Source organism: Danio rerio, chromosome 19 (genome assembly GCF_049306965.1).
Source record: "Danio rerio strain Tuebingen ecotype United States chromosome 19, GRCz12tu, whole genome shotgun sequence".
Taxonomy (NCBI): domain Eukaryota; kingdom Metazoa; phylum Chordata; class Actinopteri; order Cypriniformes; family Danionidae; genus Danio; species Danio rerio.
The window spans coordinates 34,972,660-34,989,028 of record NC_133194.1 but is presented as its reverse complement, the minus strand read 5'-3'; the positions used below and the strand labels follow the sequence as shown (position 1 = coordinate 34,989,028).

The 16,369-nt window shown below is 35.2% G+C and overlaps 2 protein-coding genes across 4 annotated transcripts in view; both read left to right on the top strand.

Annotated features, from left to right (window-relative positions):
- hpca (hippocalcin) overlaps positions 1–16,369 on the top strand; it is an 802,589-nt gene that overhangs the window by 194,044 nt on the left and 592,176 nt on the right. The gene's annotated exons all lie outside the window — the stretch shown is intronic.
- zbtb8b (zinc finger and BTB domain containing 8B) overlaps positions 1–16,369 on the top strand; it is a 67,338-nt gene that overhangs the window by 45,151 nt on the left and 5,818 nt on the right. For 2 of the 3 annotated variants that reach the window (XM_073930802.1, XM_073930801.1), the window contains exons 3-4: positions 8,500–9,554; positions 14,392–14,549. In XM_073930802.1, coding sequence (XP_073786903.1) covers positions 8,500–9,554; positions 14,392–14,549 — 1,213 coding nt within the window. 3 annotated transcript variants of the gene reach the window in all.

The following is a 16,369-nucleotide window of genomic DNA, read 5'->3' as shown; positions in this document are numbered from 1 at the left end:
CCACATTTTCACCTTCCTATTTACTTGTTTATTTTATTTTTTGGATTTGTTTTTGTCTTACCTGCTTTCTGGAATCGTTTTTCACTGAACTGGAACCCCGTCATCGTGGTCATCTCCTTTCTGCGTCTGCCGAAGTACATGGCAAGCTAACTGGACAAGCTGGTAACAGCGGGAAAGCCGAGGTAAGCAGTCAGGAACTGCGTCATACCGCACCATAGTGCTTATTTAAAAAATGAAATGCAGCCATACATTCTTCTGGCTACATAATTCACAATCTCCAGAAACATATATATAGGGGTACGTTTTCAGAATGAGCCTATGTTGAGACTTTTAGTAGTTTTAAACTATATAGTCTAAGTTGGTCATGTAAATTAGAGTACCAACCTGTAAAGACAGTACCCCAGAGTGTTGTTTTACTTATTTCTTAGAATGTAAAATTTCTAACAACAATTATCTGTTTTGCTTTGAAAAGCAGTTTGTTCCTGTGATAGCAAAGCTGATTTTTTAACAGCGGAAATTAAAAAAAGTTTTCTTACTTTCACACTACAGTCTATCTGCTCATGATGACAGTAAATTATTGACTTGCATTCTTCAAATCTAATATACAGAAACATTGGGAATGGCCCGAAAACCATATTTGCGATTCAAAACATTGAAAAGGGGCGAATCAAAAGCACTCATTTCGGTGAACACTTCATCTTAAAGTATGAACATCAGCGTTTGATTCAGGGTAGTTTCAAGTTTACAGCATTCGGGCACAACACTCTGGTTTGTATATAGGAATTATAAGGATGAATAGAGTTTTATGAGGTGCTATAAATTTCATTTTCAAAAGAGGGTGTATGGCGGCTTATGTCCACTCGCCTACCCTGCGGTTTCGAGGGGCCACCATGAAGCCTTTGTGCTCTGTGGCTTTACCCTGGGAAAATTCAGCAAACAAATAACTCACCCGGTGACCCATCAGTGTTAAAAATCACTTGCGAGCGCTGTGGATTGTGATGCATGGGTGCGGTGCGGCCCGCAGGAACTACATGTTTGTTTTATCTCGGTCCAAACGTTAAAAAACAGCTATTTTCAGGCTAAAGAGAGCAAATAAACACGCATTCCATTGGAGACAATGGGGGTAAGGCACATGGTCTGACATGAGCTGGCAGAACGGCCATGTTAGGATACAGGCATTGTGAAGACATCAGTCCCCAGTAGGAGTGGGATCTATTTCAGAGTTTGTCATCTCGCACTGACAATAGTGGTTGACCACCATGCTGAAAAATAAACTACTTCTCATGAATGTGCTGTTCATCACTCTGTCGTCTGTGTCACAGGCCTGGAAATGTGCACTTGCTGAAACTCTTGACACTGCCAGCAGTTTCAGGGATTTTTGCTCCCTCGTCTGGTGAGAGTGTTAACTGCACTGTCTGCATTAATTTGTTTACATGGTATAGTTCAATTCAAGTATATTTGTATAGCACTTTCTGTATAATTGGTGGTTCATTCCACTGTGGCGACCCCTGATAAATAAAGGACTTAGCCGAAGGAAAACAAATGAGTGAATTGTTTTATTAGTTACTAATAACTTGATTATTAATTACTAACAGATCTGATTGGTTGATACTTGAAGTGCATCCCCCGCATAAAAAAAACATTGCAGAATAATTGGTGGTTCATTCCACCATAGTGACCCCTGATAAATAAGGGACTAAGCCAAAGAAAAATGAATGGATTAATCAACTAATTAGTTACTAATAGCATTATTTAACTAGTAACTAATTTCTAATAGTTCTGATTGGTTGCGGCTGGAAGGGCATCCGCCACATAAAAAACATGGCAAAATACTTGGTGGTTCATTCCACTGTGGTGATCCCTGGTAAATGTGTTCTAATTGGAAGAGACTGTGGGCTTATCTTTTTTTCATGAGGACTGTTTAACAGTTTCCTGTTTTGTGATTCGTTTTCCATTTATTTACATTTACAAATTGCGTTATGGGACCTTGATCTCTTGCACAATCAATGTTTGACATCGAAAAGTTTAACAAAGTGATTTTTAAATACATTTTTATAAGTTTGAAATTATAATTTGTCTGAGATTGATATGTAAATTATGGCACAAATATCTTCTTAAACTGCTAGTTCAGTACTCTGTTTATGGATTTCATGACCAAATATTTTGCACAAGGCTATAATATTAGTCAGTTATTATTTTGTTTAACTGGTTATAATATCAGTCAGTTATTATTCGAGTGTCAAAAAAATCAAATACACATTTGTTCAAGAATAGATTTCTATTTGATTTCTCTTGTGGCCAATCAATTTCAAGTTTCACACTTAATTAATAGGATTAATGCTGTTTTACACAACTTACAACACTGCCAAAAAATATAAGCCATACAATATGTGAAGTTTTTTAATAAACTAATTTCGAGAGGATTATGTGCTTATGATTGCTTGCAGCTGGCCCCGCATTATTCAATTTATGATTTACCAATCAGACTATAGATCAGATTCATAAGCCAATATAGATACCATAAGGTCCATATGACAGCCATCTTGGTTTTGAAGAATCCCTCCTTCCCCCTACTCCTCCTCCTTTTCTAGATGGGTGGCACGGTGGCCCAGTGGTTAGCACTGTAGCCTCACAGCAAAAATGTCACTGGTTCTAGTCCTTACCAAGTCAGCCGACGCTTCTGTTTACAGGTTCTCCTCATGCTCACGTAGGTTTTCCCTGGGTTCCCCGGTTTTCTCCCACTATCCAAAAACATGCAACTTAACATAATTGACTAATCCTAATCAACACCATAGACGTGCTCCTAGTAAGTAATTGTCTTTTAAGAGCAATCACTATCTCTTCATTAGTAACTACAGCAGGGGAGTTCTCGAGATCTACCTGAGCTCAAACTCCCCTCTCGCCTTGCTAATGGGAGGGAGCCCCAGGCTCGAGGATCTTATGAGTTCAGGGCTCTCCCCCAGGACAGCATGCCAAACAAGCTCTATAATCAATCATCAGCTAAGTGTGAACTCTTGAAATACATTTAACATGCAAATTAACAGTGTTGGGTAAAAAGTGATATATTACAATCTTAAGATTATAATGTTAAAAGGAAAGAAAAAAACATATTTAAAGACAACGACAATTTAAAGACAATCAAAAGTAACTTTATCCAACACTGCATACCATTAAAACAAATACATTTATTTTTAATAAATGTGTATTTTGGGACATCATACACTCAAAAAAAATATTTGTTTCAGTGCAGACAACACAATTCCTTCACGTTTTTTGGTACAACTTAATTGCTTTATGTTGCATCAACTTAAGTTTGTAAAAAAAAAAAAAAGATTAAGTTAACATAATGGATTTTTTTTGTTTGGACAACATGAAGGAATTGTGTGGAACCAAGCATTTTTTACACTGTAGTCCATTAGGATTTAGTGATTTTACATCCTATCAATAGAAGGCAACAAACTATTGTTTTTCTCAGAGGGCGACAAATAAAATGGGCTAACGTGCACATCGTGAGAGACCATTAAGGTGCACCATTTTAAGCTATTTTCAGTCATATTAAAAGGAGTTTTTCGTAAAGACATGTTGGATGAGTTCAAATTAAATAGTATCTTTCAATAATATCATTAAAACCTACTGATTAAATGCAGAGAGCCACTTAAATGTATGCCTCTTTGTTATACAAAATTAAAATACTGAACAAGATAAGACTTGGCAACCACAGTATTTGTTAATGTGTTGTTGTTTTTGCTCAATTGTATTTTATTTTCTTTCTGGTGCTGGAAACTTTTGGACAGTCCAAGCTTAGATCATACGGGCCAAAAATAGCAAAAACATTCTTTTAATTTTTTGCAACCTCATCCTTTTTTTGCAACCTCATTCCTGCAACCAGGAAATCATACAGGTTTGTTAAAATGAGCTTGCTATGACATTGTGTCATTCAACAGAAAACGTTAAGGAAATGTTCTCAATGAAATTGATTGCATTACAAAAGAAGACATTTAAAGAATGCTTCAGTTGTTTCATCCACAACATTGATAAAGTCCAAAAGTTTCCAGCACCAAGAAGGAAATGAAGAAATAAAAAAAAAAAAACAAGCATCAACAATTTAATAACAATAAACATTCATTTAAACATATAAAATATTTTAGAGGGGCGACACGGTAGCTCAGTGCTTAGCACTGTCACCTTGAGCCCCGGCTGGGCCAGTTAGTGTTTCTGAGTTTGCATGTTCTCCCTGTGTTGGTGTGGGTTTTTTCAAGGTGCTCCAGTTTCCCCCACAGTCCAAAGACAGGTGCTAGGTGAATTGGATTAACTAAATTAGCCGTATATGAGTGTTAACGATGGGTGTTTCCCACAGGGCAGCGGCTGAAAGGGGATTTACTGTGAAAAACATATTCTGGATAAGTTGGTGGTTCATTCTGCTGTTGTGACCCCTAATAAATAAAGGGACTATAAATAATAAAATATATTTAGAGAATGTTTTTAATATGTTTCCAGCACAAAAGTGGAAATAAAGGTAGCAAAAAATGACTTTATAAATTGGTTTTTAAATCATACACGCCGTCATTCATTACACATTCATTCATTCATTTCATTCATTTTCTTTTCAGCTTAGTCCTTTTATTAATCTGGGGTCGCCACAGCGGAATGAACCACCAACCTTTCCAGCACGTTTTACATAGTGTTAGCCCTTCCAGCCGAAACCCATCACTGGGAAACACCCATACACTCTCATTCACACTCATACACTACAGACAATTTAGCTTACCCAATTCAAATATTATTTTTATTTTATTCTATCAATTTTTTATTCATTCATTTTTTCCGGCTTAGTCCCTTTATTAATCTAGGGTTGCCACAGGCCGCCTATCAATTTTCGATATCTCTCTTTAAAATTGTAAATCATTTTGTTTGTTTTCCCAGAAAATTACAATCGCTAAAACTGCCAAATCATTGTTTCATATGCCCCTGACCCTGGATCCTAAATTCCCTGGGTTTCATGAATTACCATAGAGTACTTCTTTTTTTCTTGAATAAAAGAAAATTAAGATCACTGCATTGAAGAGAAAATACAACAACAAAAAGATTAGGAAATAAAGAAAACTTTACAAAGCCTCAATCATTAAGGAAAAGATCATCAAAAGCTTGAAGAAACTTAATCTTCTTATTAATAAGCTTAAGAGATTCAATGTTGAATGAAATTTCAGCAAGAAAGGTATTAAATCTAGGTATTGCCTTTAGGAACTTATTTTTGCGTATAAAAAACATACAGTGTACCACAAAAATTAACAATAAGATAGACAGCATGACCATTACTAGAGAAATTCAGTAATATATCTTTTATAAAATAATATATGGATAAAAATAAGGATGATAAATAAAAAATAATGTTATTTCAAAGACGTTTAGCGTGAGTGAAACTATAGAATAAGTGAAATAAAGTTTCTTCATGTATTTTGCAGAAAGTAAACAAAATAGATTTATCAAAATAATTAGCAATTTGGAAATTTGTTGGATATTCATTTTGCAAAATCTAAAAATGTATCTCTCTTATTTTGTTGGATATACTGAACGCTCTCCTCCATTGAATGCTGTCAGAAAAATTGATCTAGAAAAATGTACATCTTGATTGCCATCATTGCCATCATTTTTTGCCATAATTTTTTTAAGTCCAAAACAAAAACAATTCCTCTTTCAAACCACCTATCAATAAAAAGAGATTTCCCACTAATTAAGACATTAAAATTACTCCAAATAATTTCTTTGTGTGGGTGAAATTGTTGAATTATTGCGCACGTGACACAATTTCCAATCAAGTAAAACTTGTGAAAGTTAGACAGGGACATTGGCAATTTAGAAGGGATGAAATTACATTTTAAAAGAAAGTCTGAGCCACCTAATTTATCAACAATAACATTGGGAATATAGTAACGATAGGCACCAAATTGAGTTATTACTACAGAGACATCTTTGTAAGCATTAAATCTAAATTAACTAAAGTTATGAAATCTTTGAAATTTAAAACCTCCAATCCATCCTCTGAGCGCCGGTTAGATTAGACTGATTTCCTAATTTCAAAGAGCAATCTGAATATTAATGAATGGATGAAATGACGATAGTCGGCGTAGTGCACTATATAGTACATAGGGATTGATTTCAGATGCCCCGGAAGTACAACGTAGAAGGCAGGAAGCTGTCAATTGGGTAGACATTTTTAAAAGCTCACCATGAACAACAACAACCTAGCCCAAAGCTGAATGTAAGTATAAACATTGCTGGAGTCCAAATATCGGCTTTGAGCAGAGTCGTCAGTTGAAGTTTCCGTTCACTGTTTGAATGTGTGCGCTGGGTTTAATTCACTGCAGCGGATTGCTTTTTCTTAATCCTCGCTGGCGCCTCTCGTAAATCGCTCGGTACTGCATTGCTGGAAAACGGGACGATTCATAAAATATAATTTCTGTTAATCGTCAATTTTAACTACTCGATTTGGTATTGTTTTTTATTGTAACGTATAGGGGATAACGTATAGTAATCTCTACGTTTTCTATAAATAGCGGAACTCTATACTGTTCTCTCTATACATAAGCACGTGTTAAATGTGACTTATGGTGTACTGTCATTGAGGTAAAGTTGGTTTTATATTCGCACATTCAGACTTAATCCTTAAAATTTATAGTTTCTTAAATGTATTATTTGCAAATGCTAAATAGGGAAATCATATTATCAGCCAATGACTAAAGTACAACATTGTTCACAGTCAAATAAATAGTATTAATGCTGTTTTGAAGTCATAGTTAATTGTGATTTTAGACTAAATATTCTAATTAGCGTAGTAAACTATATAGGGATCATTTCAAATGAACGGATTTGAGAATATAAAACGACTTTAATGTTACCTAAATTAGGGCTGGGATTTTTTGCAAAAAAAAAAAAAAATTAACACGATATCGATAATTATTGAATTTTTTTAAACATTACATTTAGGAGTATTGGGATTTTTTTTATTTAACCACTTTGTTTTAATTTACTAACATTACTAAGGCAATGTTTTATTTTTCAAAAATCTTCAAAAATATTTAGAATCTGATCTCTTATAAAATAAACAAATGTTAAAGAGACTCTTAAACTTGATAAATAAAATGTTACAAAGTGTGTGCAATGGTAAAGGTAGATCAACATCTGCAAGGTGTGAATATTAATTATACAGTAAACATCAAACTCCGTGAACAAAACAAATTAGGATAATCAGATCTGAACTTTCAAGTAAAGGAACTAACCATCATTATTCAAATACATATCGTTACATTACAAATTGTGAAGTTGTATGACACATTCCTTGTGTCTAGGATGCACAAGAAAAGAAATCAAAAAGCCACTCTGGCGACATCCTTACATACTTTATTTACAATCTCCTCACTGCTGCTATACAGCACTCGTTTTAGCCTGTGTTGTTCTTCTGACGTAACGTGACAAACGCGTGGTTTTCTTTACCATTTACAATGAGCTTTGCGCTCGCGCACCCCTGGCATCTCTCATAACTAGGCGATCATCATGTGTTTTCTCAAAGGATGACAAACAGAGAAACCATTGCTGCAGCTCCAATACAAGTTTATGGAGAAAAGTGAAAAGCAGTGCAGTGTTTGAATGCAAATAAAAAACAAATGCAGGATGTTTCTAATACTGTGTCAATGGCCACGACAGTAAATTTGACATTGTTCTCTGTTCTGGTTGCTATTATCAGTAGTGTTGTGAAAGTCATGTTGGGAAAGTAGTTACTTTTCGCAACTTTTTTTTACCTGTTTGAGGCTTAATCTCTTTCAGAACTTGCAGTTTCTTTTTTCCTTTCATTTTTTTTTTTTTTTTTAATAAAGGACCTTTGCAATTAACAATAAACTATATAACCTACATCTTCATTTACCTTAAAAAAAGCACATCCATTGAAACAATCCCCTTTTTCTTTTCTGCTATGCATTGAAAATAATGAGAATACCTTCACCACTGAAATGTACGGTTCTGGCTTGCAGTCTTTGTTTTGCTCTTGCGGGGAGCGCATTATCTCATTCAGTGCATGATTCAGTGTGAATATGTTGATTTAAACTTAAGCTATTTAATTAAATAAACCTAATTAATTCAAATAAAATGTAACTACGGTTAAATCTCACTGTGGTTATCAGTCTCACACAATATTTTTCCTTTTATCTTTCCAACAAAACTTACGTGGAGGTTTTTTTTTAAAATACTAGTGGAAAATACTAGTGGAACTTTCCTATTAACTTCGGTCTAGGTTTATCCACCTAAGATTTTTTTTGCTGCTGATTTACCTGGAAATTTGTAAAGTATCTATATATCAACAAACTGAAATATAATATCTCAGCAACTTTTTTACGACTTTAAATTAGCGTTTTCTAAATGACAAACAACACTGATTTAACCCTAACGTCTTAGAAGTTTATAAAAGTATATGTTCTCAGCCATTGATTCATATTTCTGCTTTTCCAGAGAAACGGATGGCTCTTCAACTGTGAACATGGATGTTCCTTCCTACCTGTCCAGGCTCTTGTCAGAGCTGAACGAACAGCGTAAGAGGAACTTCTTCTGTGACTGCAGCATCATAGTGGAGGGACGTGTGTTCAAAGCACATCGTAATATCCTCTTTGCCAGCAGTGGTTATTTTCGGGCTTTGCTGGTGCATTACCTGCAAGACAATGGCCAAAGACACAGCACGGCATCTCTGGACATCGTCACAGCTGAAGCGTTCTCCTTCATCCTTGATTTTCTGTATTCAGGACGCCTGGACCTTCGCAGTGACAATGTCATTGAAATAATGTCCGCTGCGAGTTACCTGCAGATGACCGATGTGGTGAACTTTTGCAAGGGCTACATCAAATCATCCCTGGAGATCTGTAACAGGGAAATCGAGAGACTCAGGGAAAGGGATGGGTTGGATAATAGTGCAACCCCAGTTTCGGTCACTTGCACCCCAGTGGCGTCCACTTCAGAAGCCGACCAAAGGACCTGTCAGGTCACAGAAGCCCTCAGTCCCGATGACGCCCCAACAGCTGCCGTTTGCACTCCAGCAAACACCAGCAGTAAAGACTCCGAAAGCGAAAACTCCCAAGGAGCATTTCCCAACCATACACCCATCAACGCTCCCCTCAAGGTCAGCCCAGGCCCAGATTTAGTCAACTCATCCACCCCTGGTCTACTTCTAGGGTTGGTGCATCCAAAAATTGAATACGACCCTGATGAGGAGGGTGAATCTTCAAGAGAATCCAAAGACGCGGCTCTTTATCAAGGCCCAAATCACGACGGAGAGAGGACTGTTAACACGAGCCCAGCTCCAAGCACTGAGCACTCATCTGTATCATTTGCTAACTGTCCGATGAAGCAGTTTCCAGATGTGTTGTACAGAGGGGGGATGAACCCTAACCGGGATGAACACTTTTCACAGAATTTGGGGTATGTGAGTGGATTCAGTCGGGGTGATGAGGTGCTTGGTCCGGCGGGTCCCTGTGGGATGGAGGTTCAGAACGATTGGTATGCAGATGATCCAGGTAAGAAATGGAGAAAAAAAAAAATAAGGCTGCACAATATTGGGAAAAATAAACGTAAATTGCGATTTATTTGACCAAATACCTTTAAAAGCTCTGTTTGGAAGTAATTAATATTTTTATTTTGATTTGGGATTTTTTTGTAAACGAGTACATTATCTGCAGAAAATATAATAAATGAATTACCAGTGTAAGGCTTGAAGCGTACGCTGCTATTCTGAGGTGTGTTTCCGAAAACCATTGTTAGCCAACTAAGGCCACCAGTTGCAAACATAGTTACAAACATAGTTCGTTGATTTGGTGTTTCCCAATCCATCATTCCAACGGACATTCTCAAACTTCGTTGCAAACTTGTATGTTTGCAACTACACCTCTACTTGTATGTTTGCACCCAGTTATCCCCCTTAAGCATTATTCTACAATGGCTGAGAGAGCTTAACGTGCTGCAATTTAAGAAAGCACATGCAATTACAAAAAACACCAGCAAATTAAGAAACGATTTTCATAAATTTGACAGCACACATGTTGCAAATTGGTCAACACAAACTAAAGAAAAGCGCAGCAAATTGGTCACAACACTTGCAAATATCCACGCAACACATAGGAAATGTTTCAGGGGAACCCAAAAACATGAAGTACCCTGCTGAGATATGGATGTGTTATTATGCCGTGACTGTTGCTCAGTGAAGTGATTGGTGATCTTTGAAAGGCGAGTTGTTTTTCGTTTATTTTAATATCCTGATTACACGGCTTAATGGTTTTGGGTCCCCTTGAAACATTTCCGATGTGTTACGTGAACATTCAGTTGTTTGTTTTGTGAGAATTTGCAACACCTGTGCAACAATAAAGATCGTTTTTTTAATTTGCTGGTGTTTTTTGTAAATGCATGCGTTTTCTTAAATTGCAGCGCGTTAAACTCTCTTGCCCACCGTATAATTCGTTCTGAACGTTCCAACATTTAACCTCAAAATAAAAAAAAATACATTAAAGTCATCTCGCTTGCGTTATTTTTCCTCTTAAAGTATTCTTTACAGTTCAGTTTGAGTGATTTTGATATTGACAATTGCGTTCCCTTCATTGTGCACTTTGAAATCATTTATTTCCTTTTGAACGCAGCCGTGGCTCTTGACGAAAGCTATAGGTGACCTATGGAAAGCAGAATCTACGATATGTCTCCAAAGCTTGTAAAAACAAAATTATATAGCAGACGTTAATAATTTTAATTTAAAGTAGCTTAAGCTATTTATTTAAAAAATGTATACTGCTGCATTGGGCCTATATGCTAGAACATTTCTGCAGTGGTTTGGTATAAACAATTTTATTATTAAGTAGAATATTCTTTTTTATTCCTCAATAAATAGCCTACTACAAATTAAAACCATTAACGTGATGGTTTATATATGGGATTAGAATAAATGTTAGCTTTTTTTAAGGGGTTTTATGTTTTAGAATAAAATATGAAATATTCTCAGTAATATTTTTAAAGGTAAAATTGACCTTTATATGTGCCGTTTACATATTCTATTAACAAAAATAACAACGAGTGCATGTTTTTACCTAAACTAATATTCGATATTTAAAAAATATATAAAAATGCGAGTGCATGTAAAACAATATAATTTGCACAAAAAAGTTATGGGGATTTTCTCTTAGGAAGTTGTTACCCCATCCTGTTTAGAGCATCATTATGGATGTCTTACGTTACAACTAACGTGGTTCAAATGATGGATCTGCAAACGAGAAACTACGGTTTTAGGAAACACTCGTCTTTTCTCAAACAATGACACCCCTGAACCAATAATCAAAAACAGAAAGCATTTGAAGGATGGCGTGTTTAAATCAATTATTTATCTGACTGAGCAAAATTGAGACATCTAAAAAAAGAGGCATTTCTGATTGAGGAATTTTCATCAATATTAGGCTAGTGCACAAAGTTTAGTCTTGCACCCTTCCTTAAGTTCTGACTTTGCAAGTTTCATATCGAAAACAAACTCACAAGGAAACACCGGGTAAAAACAGTGTACTTTATAACCCTATTCACATCACCTTGGCTACGTTGTTTCACTGTCTTAACGATAAAATGAAAACATGATATAAGGAGGAACTGCCGATTTTGATTTTAACTTAACAAACACTAAAAATGTAAAGGCATCGTGTGGCTACATTTTTATAACACAACGAAGCCTATAACTTAATTGCTTATTTAATTTTTTCGAAAAATACTAAACAGTCCTGTCTCTTTTGCCGAATATCAGTTTTAATAATCAGTAATGGCCATTATAAAAAATATAATGTACAATAGGTTTATACAATATAGGCAAGCAATCAGTCAAATAAGCACAATCAGTGTAGGCAGTGTACATAAATTAATATAATAACTTATCTTTGCGCTTAGCCAAAGCGGCTTACCTGAGAACAAGTAATAGATTCAAAAGACCAAGGAGTCGTTAAAGATTAAATGAATTAAATATCACATTTAACAACTATAGTGAGATGAAATATAGCGGAAGATCCTTAAAAAGCTGTCTGAAAACTACAACGAATTAGTGTAAATGGGGCCTAAAAGCTATTCTCACTGATCAACGGTTACCTTTCCTTCTTATACCCTGAGCCAACATTGTCAAACATGAGTGAAATTCCTACCCCCAAACCAACTAAACATCAAAGCAAAGTTGAAGAGATCAAGTGGGTGAGAAGTACATTAACATACTCTCCTCAGGCCAAGACTCAACAATAGTAAATAGAGTGTTTATTGAAATACATCAATGTCTCTGTTGATTTCATCACTAAAACGCTGAAGTCATAAACCGCCAAATAACACCAAACCAGTATGGTGAAAAGCACATGGTTTCTATAAGATAAATAGCAGAGAGGTGTATTGGAGCTGTGAGAAACGATGCCACGCCAGGAGGACTCCTCCTGTGTTTGAAATGTCCCGGTAGTCCTTTATTAGCATGGAAGGAATAGTAAATAATATTTTCTTAGCTTACACCAGCATAGATAAATACAGTAGAACAACAATATAAATAAAAGAGTCTAACTATTCAGGTACAGAAATTAAAATACTCAAGTGTAATAAAATTGTATAGTCTTCATTGTATAAATAAAAATAAATCTTTGTTAAAGCTCCCATGAAATAAAAATAAAGTTTTTTAGATGTTAGTATTAATATTGTTAGTTCTTAGGATATCTATTATCTAGCGTGCTCCAAAACAGTGACAAAATTCACGTTTAGATGATAAAAAACTGATATAAACACGTAAGGCTTGTAGTTTGTTACTTTCGCCTTCATACTTCAGTTTCTCATCAAATCAGAACCAATCACATGCTCTCTAGTATCTGACAGGCCTCACCTCCTTCAAAACGCTTCTCATTTAAAGTGCTTGAGCTCGACCACTCTCACTGGCAAAACGGTGATAAAGCAAAATGCTGTTGGCTGTTTTATAAAAAGGGGAGGAGCTACACTGGTTCACCATCTGTTAGTGTTTCGGTTGAGATTGTTAAACTTTAAATAAAAATGCACATTTCAAAGCACTTCACGAGACATTTAAAGCTAAATAATGTAGTAATTCCTTGTACACAAGCCTTATAAACACACAACAGATAAACGTAATTCATTATGGTTTAACTGAAACAACTCCACTGTCATGCTTTCTGAACTGTTGTATCTGCCCGGTCAACCCTAATCCTGATTCCACATTGCAGATTCTGTGGTGACTATTGCAGATTCACGCATTGCGATATTGATGCCAAAACGACAAATGCTAAAGTAAAAGATTTATGAAAATGATCATTTGCTCTTGATTTAGTTGTGCTCAAGGCATCCAGGAAATATTTTCTTCAGTAGATTATTAAAGTCCTTTTTTACTTTGGTCCTTGGTGATTCATTCAATGCAAGTCTCTGTGGTTTTAGAGTCAAAAAACACATGAAGTAAAGATACAATGAATACCTGTGGCTTATGAGGATATATTGAGGTCTTATAAAGTTAAGTTCAGTCTGTGTAAGAAACTGAACATTAATTGCAACATTCTTTCCTGACAGTCAAGAGCACAAACTTCCTATCACATAATGACATATTTGCAGTTGCAGACTGGCACAGGGTAATGTTTTTCTATAGGTAGCACTATTCAAAATAAGTGCTTGCAAATAACATTTTAATGAAGAATACAACTAGTGATGCACAATATATCAGCCAACCTATGGGTATCTGCTAATAAGTGCTTAACATTATTCTTTCCTAACCGCTCAGACAAACAGTTGATCTATTTTCAATGTATGCTGGTGACCTAATTTTTCACCTTTTAAGGTTGAAATAAATCAGTTGTCCACTTTATTTGTGTGTATTATGTTTTTGTTAACCTGTTCAGAAATATTCATACTAAGATTTGTATTTATCTGCCTATATAAGTTATTGGCTTCCAAATTGTAAAAGTATTCACCCAATAACTATCTGTCTTGGCCCAAAATTTATTATCAGTGCATGTCTATATTAAACACAACACACACATTCTTCCTCTCCATTTTAAATAAACAGCACTAGCTCACGTGCTAGTTTGTGTCATCATGTGACAGGAAACTTGCCCTCCAGGCAGTCATGTAGATTACAGGTAATAATTCAGTTTCTTGCACGGAATGATTGTTTCATTTGCTTAAACTTCAATACGTCAACAGTGACAGGGCTTCATTTTGTTTTGTCTGTACCATGAATGTAGATTTTGTTGAAAACTAGACATTCTTAAAATCTAAACTATTTTAAGTATAAGTCTTGGTGTGAACAGGCCTTAAAACAAGTCTTTTATATGTAAACTAGTATGTGTGTGTGTGTGTGTCTTTGCACAGGGAGACTACACAAATGTCCATTCTGTCCCTATACGGCCAAACAGAAAGGCATCTTAAAGAGGCACATCCGCTGCCACACAGGAGAAAGGCCATATCCTTGTGAGGTCTGCGGCAAACGCTTCACGCGACAAGAACATCTACGAACTCATGCTATTTCTGTAAGTCTTTGTTGGTCCCAAACATCATTAGTTATTATTTAATATTTTTTATATTTGATCTCAATGTGAAGGTTAAATTTTTTATTTTATTTTGATATTGTTTCATAGAATTAAAATGACTTCACAGAGTTCACCAAATCTGTAAACAGACAAAGCATGAACAAATCCGGTTGCTGCACTTTGGTTTATAAATTATAATGATCAGACATTGTGTGTATACTGTAGCATTCCAAAGTTTTGAATAACTATAAAATGGTCATGCTTTGAATGGAAATTGAAATATTATTCAGATCAAATCATTATATTTGTATAGCCAAATACAAATATACATTTAAAAGCATGTGTGCTAATGTTAGAGCTGCCTATAGTTTTCATTTTGTATTAATTAAAGCAATCGTACAGTGGAGATTTGCTATATATTGTATATTGCTTTGAGTATGTTATTTGTATTTAAATACAGTTGGATATACCTATTAGTTAAAATATCAATAATGAAATATTTAAAATATAATCTTGCTTTCGGTTTATCAAAACTGGCTTTGCTCTCTCGCACTCTCTTCTTATCAGCGTGGAGATGAACAATTAGTAATAGTAAGATTTTAACAATTTTGTTTTAATCAGAAAATAAGATCAGATTGTGCTTTTTATTTAGTTTTTTATTGTGATCCAAAAGATTCCTTTTGGACTGCAGATGTATCTGAAGTGTTATTTGCATACTTTTAATGTTGTGGAATGTGTTCTCCATGATATCAAAAATGGTATCGAATATCGATATATGGGATCATATCAAAGTTGGAAATTCCAGTATCATGGCAACATTGAGTACAATTACATGGACACCAATCTGATTTTAATACAATTAAGACTATGCTCTGATTAAGAGTCTACCATGTAAACAGCGAATAATTTTTTTTTTGATTACCTTCATAATCGAACTAAACAGAAATAGAATTAAGACATGTGGAGTAGCCGATTTTAGTCGCATTATTGCAGTGCAGTACAGACATGTCAACACCACAATCAAATTATTACCATGCTGTAAGACATTTTGCGACAAGATAGTCTTTAATACACACAGATGTTTGACACTATTCTGTGGGTTATGGACCACAGACACCATCATCGTGAAATGCGGAGGTTTTTTCTCGACGTGCGGTAGCAAATTCCATTAAAACAACACTCTTTTAGCAGTTCATACTCGCATCCAATATTTCGTTTGTCAAAGGGAGCATGCATGAAATGTTCATGAATGAACATGAAACTGCAGTTAAAGTCGACAAATTATAAATGAAACAACTGAAATTGCATGAAACTCGGGAGGAAATGTGAATAGCGTGGTGACATTCAACATTTAAAAAGCAACTCATGTAAACGCCTTAATCATTTTATTGTCTTATTCAGATTGAGGCAAATTATTTGATTACTGATGTCCATGTAAACATAGTCCAATATCCATATAACTTTATATAGCAATATAGTTTAAATTTTTTTTCAAAACCATAAACAATTAAAGAGAATTATAGATGTGCTATATGTTGCATAATTCATCATCTGAGTGTATTGTGTATATACTCCCATATGAACAGGTGAGGTTGGATGTAGTGCATATCCACCTTAAAGTTGGCAGTCCAGTTTTTACAGTGTTTACAGGTCTAGCCTGGCGGTTTCAATATGACGTTCTAAATATGCAAATTCATCAGTCAGCACTTTTCCCAGCATTTGATCTTTAAAATTGTTGTATAACTCACACACACACAGTTTAAATGTCTTTTAACAGTTTATTAGTACCCGTAGTTCTTTTTGCTGCAAAGTTGCCATTT